An 18174-nucleotide genomic window follows, 5' to 3' on the forward strand; every position below is an offset into this window, starting at 1 on the left:
TCCGTAAGTTTTTATCCCGTTTGGACTTTGTTTGATATGGATTTTCTGCGAAACAAAAAACATGCAACAAACAGGAACTGGCACTTGGCACTGGATCAATATGTTAGTCCTAAAAATAGTATAAAAAGTTGCCAAAAGTATATGAAAGTTGTAAAATATTGGCATGAAACAATCAAAAATTATAGATAAGACGGAGACGTATCAGCATCCCCAAGCTTAATTCCTGCTCGTCCTCGAGTAGGTAAATGATAAAAAAAGATAATATTTGATGTAGAATGCTACCTAGCATAATCTTGATCATATAATCTAATCATGGCATGAATATTAAGACAAGAGTGATACAAAGCAATAGTCTATCATTTGACATTAAGACAATAATATTTCAAGCATACTAATAAAGCAATTATGTCTTCTCAAAATATCATGGCTAAAAGAAAGTTATCCCTAGCCCATCATGCTCAATCATTGATCCATTCATGAAACACACTCAAATATTGGCTATATCCAATGCTCAAGTACGATCATAGTGTTCCCTAGTTGGTGCTTATAAGAGAAGATAGAGACTCTAAGCAAAAATAAAAAATCATAAAGTAAATAAATAGGCCCTTCCCAGAGGAAGTAGGGATTTGTAGAGGTGCTAGAGCTCAAGGTTTAAATTGAGAGAGAGAAATTATTTTGAGTAGCATGCTTTTCCTGTGAATGAAAACGACAAAGTAGCTCAAAATACTTTCCATGCTAGATACATTATAGGCAGTTCCCAAACAGAATGGTAAAGTTTTTACTCCCCCTCCACCAATCAATCACACTCCACGGTGAGCCGAATCCACGGGTACCGTCCATACCAACAACATTCCTGGGGGAGTTTTGTTTCATTATATATACGACGGAAACGTATCATGCCCTTAGGTAGTTGCTTGATAACAAATCACAATGTTTGGTTGATTTGGCATGTGTGAGCATGATTTTCTAATGTGTGAAATTCCGCCCATGTTTGTGCTCTCGTGTTGTTGGGGAGAAGATGCAGGGTTTCCATCTCTTTATCTTGTTTTAAGATTGTAGGTAGACGGTTGGCTGACAAATCATGATGTTTGGTTGATTTGGCATGTGAGTATGATTTTCTCGTGTTAATAAGTGATCGAAAATGCGTTTTTCCTATTCTTCGAGAAATACTAGACGGTGCTGGACTTCCTCCTCTCCCTCCCGCGTCGCCCGCGTGCAACCGAGTGGGAAATCTAGCCGCCGCCGTCGGGCCTCCTTCCCTCCCTACTCTCCTCCTCCCTCGTCTGGCGCAGTAGGGCAAAGCTCAGTCGGCGGCGGCGGCGGCGGATCTCTTTCGTCTCCTCGTGTGACGGCCTCGACGCGGGTTGCGGCGACCGATCGGGGACGCGGCGGCGCGGCGGCGGTGTGGGCCGACGCGTGACAGGCAACGAGCTGGTGGTGCGCGCGTGCTAGCAGGGGAAGGTGTAGCGGCGGAGCCCAGAGTTGGTCCGCACACGGCGCTGGGAGTGGGCACCCTTGGTTGCGGCAGCCGCCTCATGTCGAGTCTCTGCTGGTGGGGGTGGCTACACTGTAGTCTGCAGGACAACGGGTGGTGATGGCACGGCGCGTCCGGATCCGCCCCTGTCACTGCAGGCTGCGGGCACCCTGGGCCACGGGCGGCCCTCTCGTCGTGATGCGGTGATGAGGGGGCGGCGTGGTAACGGTGGAGGTGGGCGGCCCTCGTCTAGTCAGGCCCTTACGACTGGACGACGGCGCTCGGCACGGGAAGACCTCCCTGGTGAGCTACCTCCGCTACGACGGGTGGTCAATTTCGTGTCCCTCGTACACGGACGAGCGTTTTCGAATGGCCTTGCGGAGAGCTGTGCCGACTCCATGGTGGTGTGTTCTGCGGGGAGCTCGTTGGAGGGATGGATGGCCTCGAGGCGGTCGCGTCACCTATCGCCGACAAGGGGTGTATCGGTCCAGATTCGTCTGCTCCCCTTTTTCCCCGTTCCTTAGCCGTGAGCGGGTTGTGCAGTTCTCCCAGCGGAACGTCGGCGGGTGGATCTGTCGGTCGAGGGCCATCAGTTGGTCCAAAGCCGGGGCCTTTATGTAGGTCTCGGGGTTGTCTGGCTGCAGGGCGGCGGCCCTAGTGGCAGGAGATGCAATGTTTATGGGCGGAGCGTGTGTTTCAGGTGTGGGCGGGCAACCATGGCCTCGCGGATGGCGTGGTTGCGGGTTCCTCGCAGGGTTAGGGTCCGATGGTGGGGTGTGAGCGTGGGCTACACCACTTGCCCAGTCCTTTGATTGGCCGAAGGTGGCGGCGGCCGTTGACGTCGTACCCTTCCTGAAGGCTCCGTCGCGACGCTCCCCCTCATGTCGTCTTGTTCCAGGTGAAAACCTGATCTTCACAGATTGAGCGGTGGTGGCTATCCTTGGTCGTACCCCTTTTTGGAGGCATCGCTTTGGAGGCCTGGCTTCATTGTGTCTGATTCACCTTTCTATTATTTTCGGTGGGGTGGTGTATTGTTGCCCGGCACCTTTGTGTCTTGCCTTTGGTGTGTATTTTGTGTGTTGTTCGGTCTCTTGAATGTATTTGGTGATGATTGCTTTATAATATATATGAACGGGGAACTTTTGGGGTAAGGCTGCTCATAGTGGGGAGTAACTAAGAGTAGTAACATGATGTTGTTATTAGTCTATGTTACTACCTTCATAGTGGGGAGTAACATACATGTGGTGTCATGCAAACAAATATTTATTAGGTTGTAGACACGTAGTGCATTGAAATATGTGATGTGATGGTAACTAGCTATGTTACCACTACCATCTCTCTCCACATTAAATACTTGCCACGTCAGATTTTTTACCCACGTGGCGTTGATGTTACTACTTAGTTACTCCCCACTATGACTAGTCTAATACTAGACGGTGCACGCCCGCACTAGTACGTAAACCATATATAGGCAGATTAGTTTGGAAATCAGGGGTGCAACTAGTAGCTAGATTACACGTATATACCAAGATAATCTATGGCTACTAGGCAGCAAGGGGTGAGTGAGACCAATGCTAGAAAAGGCATCCATATGGTCCAGGTACGTGGCGCCGGTAGCTTTTGCATGCCTATCTTGTCCTTTTACAACTGTTATGACAATAAAACAAATTTGACGACGCATCATGAGCGCGTATGCATGCACTAGCTATCAAAAGGAGAGCGGGAAAAAGACAAGGCCAAAGCCGGGTGTTTGCGAGGACAGAGCAAGTGAGCATCATCGAGTAAAGGAAGGAGCCAAAAGCGAGACTTCAAGAGGACCATATATGCTGCGCGCTGGCTGGCCAGGGATGATGGCCAATAGATTGTTGCTCGCTTTGCTTCCTCGGGGAATCTGTGGTGGTGTTTCTTTTCCAGTGACTAAACTTTTTTTTTATCCCAGAAACTAAAGAAAAAAGTCCCTCCAATAAAGTATTTTTAGTCCCTTAAAAAAAAGTCCCTCCTATTTCTTTACGTAGGAACTAAAATGGACTTTTTAGACTGGTAAAGAAACAGCACCTGTATCCATCCATCGCCAAACAAGGATAGGAGCAGCAGGAGCTGGAAACTCCTTTCCCTAGTACCGATGCCCTGGTGCCCCCCCCCCCCCCAGCATTAATGCAACTAAATGATTCATGCAGTAGCATCCATTTCCAAGTAATTAGGCACGGTACATGCATGTGAATCGCTGTGCTTGCAAATCTAGCTAGAAAGTTACCTGAGCTTGCAAAGAAAGAAGTCCTAGTGACAATGACGTTATGTATGGGCTGGTGAACTTGGAAACTTCGTCGGCATGCATGATAGCGGCCAGCAGGGTGTGGGCGAGCGCGTTTCGTGCGTGTTAAGTATATGCCGATAGATATAGAAACCGATAGCTAGGCGGCCGTGCGTCGTTATAGAACCTGCCTTTTGCATTGATCAGCCGTCGGAAATGTGGAGGCCACACAACGGTTAAGCGGAGGAGATTCCACGGGTTCTCTTGCGCTTTCAGTCAAAAACATGATTGTATCATATACTTCCTCTATACCTAAATACTTGTAGTTAGAGAAAACTAGATTAGATTTCTTCGACTACAAATATTTAGGTATAGAGGGTGTACATGGCATGACAACGACGATCAATATGCTCGGACATTGTTTAAAATTTATGCCGCGCGTGTGTGTGTACGTCATGGTCGAGGTTTGCGGAAGATTCACAAATTTCACTTCTTCCATGTTTGTGCATGTTGACAAGTATTGTGAGCGACAGAGCGGGTCCATTGCCTTCCTTTGGTGCCTTGTGCGTGTCATTTTCCTTAACCACACCGTCATCTAAATAGAGTTCTCCAATAGCCAAGGTGCCATGTAATACAGATTTTTCAGCCCAAAAACAAAATTTGAAGCCCAAGGCGCCATGACTCCACACAACACACACAGATGACACAACACAAGCACACGACCCCACCGTCTCCGGCCTTTAGCGTAGCCGCATGCATGCCACCCTGTTGCAGTGCAGGGTGTCGCACCACCTGAATCAACAGCACTGATCCTTAAACGCGGCAGTGGCAATGCTAATGCGCTAGCCGCAGTGGTGACCCTAGCTCTCCCGGTCGACATTCGTACTAGGTACGTGTGCGCTTCCTGACTTGCCTCTCACATCAAATGGAGCTGGAGGAGCTAGCTAGGGCGAAGAAGATGCGCGAGCAACACGTCCGATCGATCGATCGCGCGTGGACCAAACTGTCCGGCCAGGCAGGCAGGGCGTTGTGGGGTGGCCCCATGACCATGAGGGAGGTGAACTGCTAGTGATCTAGCCGTGTCGCACACTTTGCTCTCTATGCACGGTTCTTCTGGTTGGGCTGTCGCGTCTCGTCAATCGTGCGTGCATGCATGTGTCCCCCGACTCAATTCTTACTCCTACGTGCTTTTCTACCGTGCAAGGGCGATACCAACTTAAAATCTGATGTGATAACTAAAAAAAACTTGTGCCTGGTGGTACATGCGCAGCACTACGGCAGCAGCACAGGAGACAGAGAAAGGGAGCATATGCGCTCGTGTGGTACGCAGTAGGGGTACGTACGAACATGGCACGCATGCATGCTTGATGCGCGGGGGAGGAGGGGGACTGTCCGGCTGTGGTGCGAATATGCATACGTGGAGGGTGTGGAGCACTTTTCCCTCGAGATCGACGACAAATGGAGGCCACATGAGTCGCCACCAGGCGCTGATAAAAACGAATAAATCAAGGAGGCAATACCCCTGTCGCGAATCGCAACGCATAGCCGGTAGTGGCAAAATTGACGAATTTGATCCGTGGACAAAAATATTTTATAAATTGAACCGCATTCGGAAAAAATTCACTCAGCTGATCATTTTATGTGGCGCCCGACAGTTAGGCGTCACACTGCACTGTGTGGCGTCTTTGCTTTAGGTGCCACACAATGCGGTGTGGCGTTTATGGCTTAGGCGTCACACTAGGTCTCAGACGTCACATAACGAAGTGTCAGACGCCATATAGTATAGTGTGGCGCCTAAACCAAAGAGTAACATGAAAAGGTCATACGGGTGAATTTTTTCAAGCACGGTTGAGTTTGTGAAATACTTTTGTTTTGGGGTCAAATTTTTCCATTTGGCCGCCGGTAGTAGTAGTACCCACTTCCCCTGGCCTGGCCTTGCAGGCTGCAGCGCGCAGTCGCCTTTAGTTTACGGCGTGCATGAGCCTGCATGGCCGTGCTCTCATGCATGGGCGCAGGTGGGGCACTCCTGATTCCTGACCGAGGTGGGGCGAATCGCGATCTGCATGCCCACCGCGCGTGCATCATCCGGGTCAGGTGCTATGGGTACGTGGTTTACTGTATCTTTATTTATAGTTCAGGTACTAGCATCGTCGTCAGAGTACTGAGCTGAGATCTCATCTCATGAATCCACGAAAACTGGTGCAAAAGAGGTCCTCAGCACAAGGCTATCGTGGTGTCGGGGACAGGAACCTGCGGTAGGCGACACTGCGGCATCACTAGCTGCATGCGTAAAAACTTATTTTCATGATTGTTAAGAACGTTAACATCGGCTCGGCTCAGGTATATATGAGTACTTACCATTCATCTCACTCTCAAGATTGCAAACATGCCAACGTTGTCAAAGGTCGCGGCGTCCATTCTACGCCTGAAGCGATTCAAGCTCAAGATATTCGACTCCGTTGGCCAGAACCAAACGACTCGTCGACGAGCTAGTCGTTGTTAGTTGTTACAGGACAAGGATGCCAAACCTGCGACTAGAGAAGTGAATGCTAGTGGACACAGATCGATGCGGGCGGGGTGCTAATTAATAAACAATCCTTCTCCCCGTACGTGTTGATTCTGAGCGATGATTCGTGGCGTATCAGCATCATCATATCGCACTAATTTGCAGATCAGCCACGGGGTCACCACGTGCAGCATAGACTACTGGCATAAGAGTGCATGAGCTTTAAGCTTTTCCTAGGGTGGGATTGAGACACTGAGTGCTAGCTACGTAGCTTAATTTTCTTAATGGAGCAGCTTAATCTCCTTTTCCTAATTTGATATATGGTGGTTGTAGCCGGCAGCCAATCAATCAGGCGGCAATAATGCAATGCGATGCGATGAACAGGGAAGTACGTATCAAGCATGCGTTGTGGAAGGAACGCGAGAATAACTCGACGGCGCGCGCGGCATTTGGTCGTGGACTCGAGTTGGAAAGGCGCGTGCATGCCGTGGGCTCGGCTCGAGCAGTACTACTACTGTAGTTGGGAAGCGGGGTCACCACCGGTCTATCTCTTCTTGGCACTGTAGCTCATAAATGTAAGATGGTGGTGCTAGCATCTGCCCGAATCTGCTCCTGAGAAGGAACCGGGCGGTCAGAAACAGTGCCCTGAAGTGCCACCACATGCATTTACATCGCCAGTCTCATCAGGCTCTGACTGACTGACTCGAGTGTAACTCCATCGCGCCACCCGAACGGACGTCCGATTTTATTCGAATTTTGTTCGTTTAGGATAGAAAAATGAACAGCGAACGTCGGACAGAGGTCGTACAAAGTCCTTCCACCCAACGTGGCTATCCTATTTCTATCCCATTTCTGAGATCTTGGTCAGATCCAGCCGCTCCCCCGCGCACCCGCGTCCTGCCGCTGTCGTTGCCACTCCCGCGCACGCGCCCGCGCCCCTGCCTCACCGCCACCCGCGCCGCCGCGCATGGTAGTCACGGGAGAGAAGATGAGGAGAGAGGGTGACATGTGGGCCAGACGCGAACACAAACGGACGAAGAGGACGCGAAGATGGACGTTTTCTGTCCGCTTTGGCCCCAAACCCAGACCAACTTTGGTCTGGAAATAGGATAGAAGCGCCCCTGCCTCACCGCCACCCGCGCCGCCGCGCATGGTAGTCACGGAAGAGAAGATGAGGAGAGAGGGTGACATGTGGGCCAGACGCGAACACAAACGGACGAAGAGGACGCGAAGATGGACGTTTTCTGTCCGCTTTGGTCCCAAACCCAGACCAACTTTGGCCTGGAAATAGGATAGAAACGGACACAGACATGGCAAAAAATGGATATGCTCCCGTACGGTGGGTCGTCTATTTTGTTTGTTTTATCTCAAACGGACACGTCTGGACGATTTGGGGTCGCGAGGTGGAGTTGCCTAACAGCAAACGAAGCTCGCTTTCTTCACGGCCGCGCTGATCGATCTGCACATAATTGAGCAAGCTCCGATCTCCCTCTCTCGCTCCTACCCACCGTTGACGAAAGGGGGAAAAAGGGTACGTAGGAAGCACGCGCATGTGGCCCGAGTCACCGGCGTGCCTCCCTCTCCCCCTTTCGGCTGCCCAGCCCGTCGCCGATTCGCCGTGACAGTTAAGTGTGTCTGGGACACAAGGTAGTGTGGCGAGCGTGAGGTCCCCCAATTGGAACCGTCGCCGTCTTTGAGTTTGATATCATCATATCAGGTTGGGAAATGTCAGGACAGTTTCATCAAGAATCCAGCTACATTGCCCCAGACCCGGACAAGAGCCGAAAGAAACGAGATATCAGGTTGGGAGTAACTGTCAGGAGGTCACCCCCGGCGAATTTCATGAGAACAACATGCGGACGGAACGGCAAGACATCACCGCATGGATTTCCTTAAGTTACACGCGTGAAGAAACAGTCGATGCTCCACGCGATTCAGAAAAAACAGTCCATGCTCCAGCTGTTCTCTTGGAAACTATCCAGAGCAGAAACTTGGCTGAACGCAAAAAACTTGGACGAAGGCTGTACTGAAGCTCTCTTCTTTCACAGGCAAGTAAGATTATCACCCTAGGAAGCCACAAATTAGTCATGTACCAGGCACCCAGTACAAGCATGACGATACACCTCCCTAAAACTCGAGGATCCTACCTTGAATCACCCACACACTGTACCAACTACAAACACGGGTTAACAGCACCAACCATGGTTGCAAAATCACCGCTGCCGGTCCCGGGTCTTCCTATTCCTGACAACATTGTACAGCCAAAACGCACACCTGCAGACCAAGAATTGCAGGAGGTCTTCCACCTGGCAGGCAGCCCCAAAACAAACCGCTACCTACAACGAAAAAGCTAATGATCATTCACCTCATCTGTATCAGGAAGAAGATGAGACGAAGTAGGAGGCAGTGATTCCTCTAGCTGAGTATCTGCTTGAGCTTGAACCGGAGCCTGGGGCAGGGTTTGGGCCTGAACATGCGCCTGTGCCATCACGTCTCCCTGGGCTTGGCTCTGCTGCTTTAGGAACCTATTCATCCTTTCGAGTAACTGGTTTGCTTTCCTTTTCCCCCTGTCTGTGCCGCTTTCCGCTAGCTCCTCCAGCAAGGTCACGATGCCCTGCTCCTGTGCTTCTGCAAGATGCTGTTGCTGCTGTTCGCCGTTACAGAGATGCACCAGAACAGCTGCAGCATTCTCCTTGTTCCTCGAGGATCCATTTCTGATAACTCCAACTAGAATTGGTATGGCGGCCGCAGCGCTGATGGCTGCCTTTCCCTCTGGATGGCTCGAGAGAATTGCCAGTATAGCAAGGGCCTCATCCACCATTCCACTTTCAGTCTCTGTTAGAAGTTCAAGTAGTATAGGGACCAATCCAGCTCTAACAGCTTTACCCTTGTTGCCCTGGTAGATACACAGGTTAAAGAGTGCTGTTGCTGCATCCTTTTTACCACGTTGACTTCCATTACCCAATAGCAGCACCAAAGCTGGAATTGCCCCAGAAGCCCCTATTGTCACCTTGTTCTCATCCACAAGTGATAGGCTAAATAGCGTGGCAGCTGAATTCTCCCGAGCCTCCATGCTCCCCCTCTTTAGCACATGTACAATCCCAGGAACAGCTCCAGAGGTAATTATTCTTGCTTTGTTCTCTTCATAGATAGAAAGATTCAGGAGAGCAGTAACCACATGTTCCTGGGTGCTAACATCGGTAGTTGGTAGAAGGCTCACAAGGATAGGAATAGCACCAGCTTCTCCTATACAAGCACGATTTTCAGCACTACGCTTGGCAAGCTGACGAAGCATACCTGCAGCTCCACGTTGATCTGCAAGGTTCTGTGATGATAGTTTCTGCAGGAGCTCAATAACTTTACTATGCTCAGAGGCGGTACATGTTGCTGGTGTATTATTAGGCTGAGCAGGGCGCTTTGGCGGCTCTACACCATTTGCTTCACACCATTGAGCTATGAGGCTACGGAGTACATAGTTTGGAGTTAGAGATTTATTTGGAAGCTTCTGCTGCGTCTTAGGACAGGTGTCGTGCCCCGCTTCCAACCATCTCTCTATGCAACCTCGCTCGTAAGTCTGAATACAAACATTGTCAAGAAACTCTTGTGAGTTGAAATATAAATGGAAGTCTAAGATTGATACTCCCTCCGTCCCACAATATAAGACATTTTTGCAAGATATGTTAGCTTTCAAAAACGTCTTATATTATGAGACAGAGGGGGTAGGAAGCAAAAAAAAAACGAAGTTAGGCAGAGACCTGGCCGGTGGAGACAATAACTGGGTCTTTCATTAAATCCAGTGATATTGGGCAACGAAAATCATCCGGGACAACAGGAGATGTCAAGTTCTCATCTCGGGAAGGGTTTGTTGTACTTGCTGGGATGCCTATAGGATCCTGGGTCTGCACAAAATCCTTGATCTTTTTGAGCAGCATTGACATATTCTCAACAACTGCACCGGGATCCCCTCCACTAGCCATCTCATGCAAGATCAATGATTCTTGATTGAGGTCAGATATGGTGACAAGCTGCAACTTCTCAGATAACCTTTGAATGATATCTGGGTCAACATTATCATTGGTGCTTGAATTATAGGCAGAAATTAGATCATTAAAGAGAATGTCGTCCGATGTATCTGGTCGTTCTTTTGCTCTTTTGAATTGAGCATGCACCAGTTCAACCTGCACAACATTGCAAGTGTTTCAGCTGCAGATAAGCAAGACAAGCCAAATAAAACAAATCAAAGCAAAAATCTAAATGGTTTCACTGACAAAGAAACTCAAGAGTGAGAAAAATTACCTGTTCCCTTACTTCATCTGATATACCAAGCTCATCAAACGAGATACCAGCTAAGGCATGCTCAAGCCTCGAGGTAATGTCCTGGAAAGTCTGCATTATCTTCTCTCTCTCGAGAACCTGCAAATGGGGAAAACACTAACTGTTTGAAAATGGTCATGATTTAAATATGTATGAAACGCAGTTGCAAATTTATATACAGCAAAATTAACCATAAGATCTGCTGACTAACAGTATTTTAGTGTTCATCAAGGTACGCATATCAAGAAATATTAGCCCACTCAACTACACAGCCTTGCTACCCATGCAAACATATAGAAGTGCTTAATTGACAAATCACATACCTCATCAGAACAGAGCAACATAGTGTCGTGATTTCTCAAGAGCAATCACGTAAAAATTATAACTAAAACTATTTTAAAGTTATCCTATGCAGTGCAATTCAAACAACACGAGCACGTAGCTTCGACCTAAAATATCTCGCACTGAGACGCTACAGTTTTTTACCCTGTAAAACTACATCACAAACATGACTCCAAATATATTACTAGATCTTTTTACCCCCTTAAGCACTTCTAGTGGCTTTGCAGCTATGGCTAAATTGTCTATTAACTACACGTTTCACCTGATCTTGGGCCCTGGCCCTCCTTCCATGGATGGAACCATGTGGAGTACCATGTTAAGCTTCATGCACTAGCCAATGCAGCCAGAAGTCCGAACTGATGGAAACGGCTAGGCAATCCACATATACACTTCAACACCCCCTCTCACGTGTGACACATGAAGTCAACACGTGGATAGACTCAAGAGGTATGGCTCAAGAGGCCTATACATGGACACGAAGGGGGGAACAACAATTTTTTGGATAAATTGTGAAAGCCAGGACATGAACTCAAGGCCTTAGGCCCTGATACCATGTTAAGCTTCATGCACTAGCCAACACAACCAGAAGTCCGAAGTGATGGAAAGGGCTAGGCAATCTACATATACACTTCGACGCATCATTCCCATTTAAGTTTGATTCAGATCCCTTTGCTGTTTCCATTTCCTGATATAATCAGTCCATTGAGGGCTCGGCAATATTCCGATGATCGGAGTGCAAAGACATCCCCGTGTGACCTGGCTTCGACCCATGAGGAGCAGACTCAATCTCATTCATTATTTCGTGGGGCGAATACCTCAGTGTATCTTGTTCCTTTTCTTATAAGTGTGCCAACAGTTCTAGTACCCTTGTTCTCATTATTTATATAACGGCAAAAGAAAGATCTTGCACCTGACCAACCTGACCCCTGCGTCGCCTTGCTCGGGCGACACGGGGGGAACCCAGCGCCGCCGCAAGGCCTCCCCCCCCCCCCCCCCCCCCCCCCCGCCGCTGCGGAAGGGGCCGGCGACTAAGCCCGCACGTGCCTCAAGGATGGTGGCGGTGGGCCGTTTTTCTCTGTCCCGGCGTTGCGGTGCGAGGGTTGCGGCCTTTGGTGGATCTGGTGGCGCTCATATCCGAGACGGCGGCTCTGTTCGTGGAAGGGGGGGGGGGAGGGTTCGTGAGAGGGGATGTTAAAGTATATGTGAACTGCACTAGCCCTTTTCACAAGTTCAGACTTTTGGTTGCGTTGGCTAGTGCATGAAGTCTTAGGTTATTTTTTTCGGGCGCCGCAACTCGCCCTCCCGATCCAATCTTCTATTCTGCAGCCGCTGCCTTCTCTCGCTGTCTCCTCCTCCCACCTCGGTGCTGGATATCTCATGCCTGTGCTCTGCCCGCCAAGTCAATGCCCCTCTGGTCCCCGACTTCACGAATCACGGAATCAGCTTCACCGGGCTGTCTCAGTCAGCCTCCCTGCTCTCCGCTCGGGCCAGCGCTGCTGCACACGAAGGCTGCTGCTCCATCGATCTGGATGGACATGAGCAACACCTGCATCGAAGCTGCATCAACTACGCTGCTCCCAGATCGCCCAATATGGCCGCTGCAATGTCGCCTCACAGCCCCGGGTGGCTGCTACAAGTCAACCACCCTGCAGCAGGGTCTCGCATCCAGATCAATGCGCTTGCCTGCTGGATTGGGGTGCTGCTACGTGGTGCTACTATCTACTGTGTTTCCTGTTGTGCCTTGCTGGTAGTGCTACTATCAGCCACGTGGTGCTGCTAGTCACACCATGGATCTGGTTTCCACAGTCCGTATGCCTGATTGATTCAGCTACCTGTCTTGGTCCGCTTCTTGATCTCGTACAAAAATAAAATCTTCATGTTTCTTCCGCTGCCTTCACCGCTAGTTTTTTCGCTGCCTTCGCATCTTCATCTAGTGTGTGCTTTCCAGTTTTCTATATTTTCTTCTGCGTCCACCAAATCCGTCGATATTATGTGTTTCTCATACCATGCGAGTCCATCATACCATTGTCCATCCGTCCCTGATCCTTTCTATACAACTTTTGTGGCCTATTTGCCCTTGTTGTTTTCTATAGTATTTTCTGGACTTCTTTTGCATTGTCGATCTACGTCTATCGTGCCTTAACCGTCGAGCTTCTTTCGCCGACAGTTCTCGTGGACTATGATTTTCTGCGCAATGTTTTATTCTCTTGATGTGCCATCTTCTTTTGATAATCCATCTTCTCTTGATACTTATGTTGTATCTTCAAGTGATGCGGTGTCTTCCTCTGATGTGCCATCTCTTCGTTATCCCCTTTGGCTCGACTCGACAGGTTTTGAAGACTCTTCATGCTACAACCGACACTCCCAAGACGCGGATTTGGATTATCATATTTTTTTAGTATTGCACTTCTTCAAATGTAATGCTATTACATACGCTTTGCATTTGAGGGAGGGTGTTAGGAAGTATTACTATTGGTCTAGGAGTCCTTATTAGTCTCCTTACTAGTCTATGTTTACTTTTCTTACATCTCAAGTCATGTGTAATATATATATACCCCTTGGGCCTTCAATAGAGATAAGTTGCTTTCCTAACAACAGCCACGGAAGCTTCGTCGACGAGCTCCAGGCTCTGCCCCGGCTGCTCCTTCGCTGCGAGTGGGGTGGTGTGGCGACCCCTTTCCTGCTTCTTGGAGTTCCGCATATGCGCGGGTCTGCTACCTGTGGTGGCCTTTGCAGCGGTGCTGCGTCGTCGGTCATCCCAGTGACCATGGCGGGTAGCAACAAGGCAGATGCACTGAGTGGCAGTCCCTGTGTGGCGACAACGCAGTTGCTGCGCAGGGGTGTGCGGGCCAGCGAAGGTGCGGGCCGGCTTTGGTCGATTGCCTGAGGGTGTTCATCGGGTCTGCTCCGAGTGCAAGCTTTGCCCGGCTTTGGCCGGCCGACGATGGCGTCGTCTACGGGCGTCGTTCCCCTTCTTGAAGGCACCGTCGTGGAGTTCTTCGACCCGTTTCATCCTTGGATCTCGTTCTTCAAGCGAAAGCCTAGACCCATCTGGGTCGGGCAGTCTCAACGCCGTTCCCCACTCTGTGGCGTTGCTTTGGAGACCGGTGATCCTACCCTGTGCTTCCCTTGGACTGGACGTGCACAGCATCACGGTTGGCAGGTGCCCGACCGGTGATGCGAGTGGTTGGCGTTGCGACTTGTGTGGCGACGACGATGACGGCATTCGGAGCTGGGTCACGGCTTGTCCTTCTGATGTCGACGGTCCGGTTCGCCAACGAGTGTGCATATGCTTGTTTCTCACTGTGACAGAGAAGTCGGAGTTGCATGCGACGGGGCCCGTGCGACAACGATGACTCCATGAGGGTGGTTTGAGCGGATGGTGTTCTCCGGACGTTGCGTTGGGTTAGGCCCGTGCAGCAACTTTCTCCTATGAAGCGCATCAGCAAAATCGAGTTGCCGGTCCTCGACATCTTCGATCGATTGTTTGGCTTTGGCTGGCAAGGTCGTCGTGTGTCTTTCGTTCGAAAGGGTCTTGACGGTTCGTCTGCGGCGAAGTCGGAGTCGCCTGCTCGGGGAGAGGTGATGACGATGACAATGCATGCAGCCTCGACGGTGTCCTCTTCTCGGCGGTGTGTGTGGTCTTGTAGGTGTCAGGTCAGCCGGGTGCCCTTTCTTAAGGGCGTGTTGTAACGGTTTTTACCTGGGTTTACGTAAATTAACCGGGCAACTCAATTCTCTATTCTACCTTTTTAATGAATCGGGTCCTAAGGGACCGCGTTTCAAAAGAAAATAACAGTCCATCAGTTGCACTATCAATATGGAGCTCCAGAAACTACCTATCTATACTCGACCGAAACACCTATCACAGCAATGCAACTGTGCTAGATGCAGCTGATCATAATTTGCAACAATTGTGATCCGCCGAATGCAATTATGTCAGACGATTCACACTAAATTCACCACTTCCACGAACCAGACGTAAGCTAAGTATATATACTATCCTCAGTGGTGAACAACTTTGAGTTATCGGGTATTCCCTGTAACGAGCAACTAGCGACTACAAACTCAACTAGCCATAGTACTCCATCCTTATTACTGCCATGTCCACATCCATCCATGCCTAACATCGCATGGCACATTTGAAGTTCGCAGGAAAAGTTATTTTTTAACCTTTCGAAATCAGTATCACCAATAAATTGGCACAAAATATCAGTACAACATGATCAACCCATGCCGCAGGGTCATGTCCCACCCTCGCCCCCGAGATAAAAAAATTTTGCAGATATTAAAATTCCATAACTAACAAATCGACAAAATCATCACAAATGAATGTTACGACATGCTGATCAAAGTCTCTAGATATCTGAGTCCTCCAACTCCAGTGCATAAATATTGTTTAAATAACCAAGGCTGAGCAACAGAGCAACCATAGTGATAGTCCTGGGTCGTGGTCCAAGTTCCAGCAAAAGGAGACTTATACTACGGCTGAGAATCTCAGGCAGTGTCCTGGTCGAATTGGAGGTTTCCTTCCAGTGAGTTGCTAACTTGCTATGGACAAAACAAATTAAAGTACCCAACAGGCTGAGCCACAAAAACTGGTGATGCTAAACTTATCCTATGTGATACCCTCCTATTTGCCTACTTCGTATTGCATAACTATCTTATAGAAATTGGACTTTCCTATTACATAACTATCTTATATAAATTGGAGTTGGTGGTGGTGGCGGAGAGTACACCTTCCCCACTCCATCCCAATCTTCCTGATCCATCCAGAAGCTACTAGGTCCCTTCCAGTCCAACAAGCCACCACCTCACTCATCATGTCTTGCATGGGTAAGTATTTTAAAAGTACACGACAGTACGCAATTATTTTCCGCGACAAGAACCAGCCAGTCAATCCGCCAACCGATTTTTTTTCCTGCAGCGGCTCCTCCCCAATACGCATTCTCCAACCACCAATCCTCCCCAGTCTCCGTGCTTCAGCCACTTTTTGGTTCCGTAACGACGCACGGGCGTTATGCTAGTTACATATAAGTGGCACTTGCAATAGATTTAACGGCTGGTATCAGGAGGGGGGGTAGGAGGTGAACGGACCGCCACCAACAAATGACATATACATACGACTAAAGACTAGCACTGAGAGCCATTGCTGTCAACTGCACCCAAAAAAAACACAGCTGAACAAAGTCCTATCAGCTTTTCAGCTGCAACGATGCATTTTGTGAGCAATGCTAGTGTGACCCTGACCCCAGATATAGATATTAAATAGCAATGGTGGTGAATAACTAGTTCTTGTGGAGTAAACTGACAGCTATCTTTTACTCTTGTACAATCCTGCGGTTACACGGGTTACTACTAGTCTCTCAAACTGTCCATACTTAGAACTACATTAGTATTGGTCACGTCAAAATTAGAAAGTACAGAATTCAGTAATTATACCTTGGTTTTTTCCTAGGCTCGCCCAATTGTGTAAACAAAACCAGTAATAACCTACGATATTGGACAGACATATTCAACACCACTAAACAATGTCAAGTTGTCAACTACTCTGGCCCGGCATTGATTTGACACCCAGGAATTCAAAACCTGGTCCATCCTCAGCAATTTTTTAAGGATAAGCTTTTACTACACAGGAAAAAATAAGCAAAAAAGGCAACATGTTACAAAGTGATTAGCGAGAAATTCTAATTCTGCAGCACAGCACGGTAAAATACAATCTAATTCGTCATGCGAAATTTTCTTGAACTCCACAGGCACAACCTAATCTAGCGCAAGAGGTGCAATGATATGTGCAATTTAGGATACACCGTATAAACTAAGGCAACAAAACAATGAGCTATAAGCCTATAATCGAGAAATCCTACCAGGAAGATCTTGCTACCGTTGCTGCCGAGGCGGAGAAGCTCCCGGGCGCCGGCGAGCGCGTCCCTTAGCTGCCTGAGAGCGGCCACTGAGGCCTCCGGCAACGGGCGGGGGCCCTCCTTGACCTCCTCCATCATGGGCGCGAGCAGCCGGATCCGCCGCGACAGGTTGCAGAACTGCCTCCGGTAGGAGTTCCTGAAGTCGGAGATCACCGCGATCTCGTCCACCAGCTCCGCAACCTTCTCCACCAAATCTCCCACCTCCTCCTTCCCCCCCTCCGGCGACTCCGGGCCCGAGGGCGTCGGCGGAGTGGCCGCCTCGGCTGCAGTGGCGACGGCAGCAGCGGCAGGTGCGGCGGCGGAGGCCTTGGTGCTGGCCTCCTCGCTTGTGTTGGGCTTGGCCTCCTCGTCCATGGCGGCTGTGCTGGCCTCAGCCTTGCGCCACCTGCAGCGTCGTGCGGGCGCGGCAGCGGCGGTGAAACTGGCGATGTGCAGAGGAAGGGGATTTTGGGGGTGGTGGCCTGCTTTTCGACTAGAGCTCCGCCTTGTGGGCAGCCGGTCCCAGCTGTCAGTGTTACTCTAGCCCCCGCGCTGATATAGGTGCCGCAGGAGCCGCGGCTCGGCTACGAGTCGCGCCTGGCTGGTGCACCGCACCCTAAGGCCGTGGGTTCGAGAGCAGCTGCGACCCGGCTCGGTTGAGCGCGTCGATGGGCGGCCGGTGTATGGGGTGGGTTCAGGAACAGCTGCGACCCGGCGGCGGAGGCTCCAATCCAATCCAAACGGTTTCTTGTTAATTGCCGCGTCGATATCGGGTTGCTTAGTTAAGACAATGCTGGATTTCGTGTTGCTTAAAGCACTTTCTGACCAGAGGCGGCTGAGCTGTGGGGCCAAGGGTTTGGGTGGTGCGTGTCAACGATGGCGGACGTTCGAAACCCTTTTGGAGCCGTCGGATCAAACGGATGATCAATAAGGGAAAAGGTCGCGCTCTCGAGTACGACAAGTTCGAAATATCTGGCTAGAAAGTCTTGTTAATTTTTTTAACACTGTACAGACATAAACTTTTACATACATGCGTATATACTTATTTTTATGACACACGTACGTCTTATCATTATAAGCACCTTCAAAAGACTGGACCGATATATTATCTTAAGATTTGCGAAGTCACCGTAGGCATCTCGTTGTCGACGGGGACGTCTTTTAAAAAAATATCGCCGGAAATCCTGAAATAAATTCAGGAATAAGAGCATCTCTAGCAGACCCAGTATATCACCGATTCGCAAAACTTGTTTACAATTCGTGGAAAAACGGCTTTGCGGGTTGACGCACACTACGGTAGAGGAGACCCCGCATAGCGTAACTGTAAAAACAAATATCCGCGAATTTTCTGTTTTACAGTTCCGCTATGCGGGGTCTGCTCGAC

The 18174-nt window shown here is 49.5% G+C and overlaps 1 protein-coding gene across 1 annotated transcript; it reads right to left on the bottom strand.

Moving 5' to 3' along the window:
- Positions 1-8253: 8253 nt before the first annotated feature.
- Positions 8254-17438, bottom strand: LOC123449014 (protein spotted leaf 11-like). The gene is made up of 4 exons (XM_045126075.1): positions 16755-17438; positions 10528-10644; positions 9987-10409; positions 8254-9805 (listed from the first exon to the last, which is right to left on the bottom strand). The coding sequence occupies exons 1-4, from the start codon at positions 17163-17165 to the stop codon at positions 8582-8584; spliced, it is 2175 nt and encodes a 724-aa protein (XP_044982010.1). The 5' UTR covers positions 17166-17438; the 3' UTR covers positions 8254-8581.
- Positions 17439-18174: the final 736 nt, after the last annotated feature.

This window comes from Hordeum vulgare, chromosome 4H (assembly GCF_904849725.1).
Source record: "Hordeum vulgare subsp. vulgare chromosome 4H, MorexV3_pseudomolecules_assembly, whole genome shotgun sequence".
Classification (NCBI taxonomy): Eukaryota; Viridiplantae; Streptophyta; class Magnoliopsida; order Poales; family Poaceae; genus Hordeum; species Hordeum vulgare.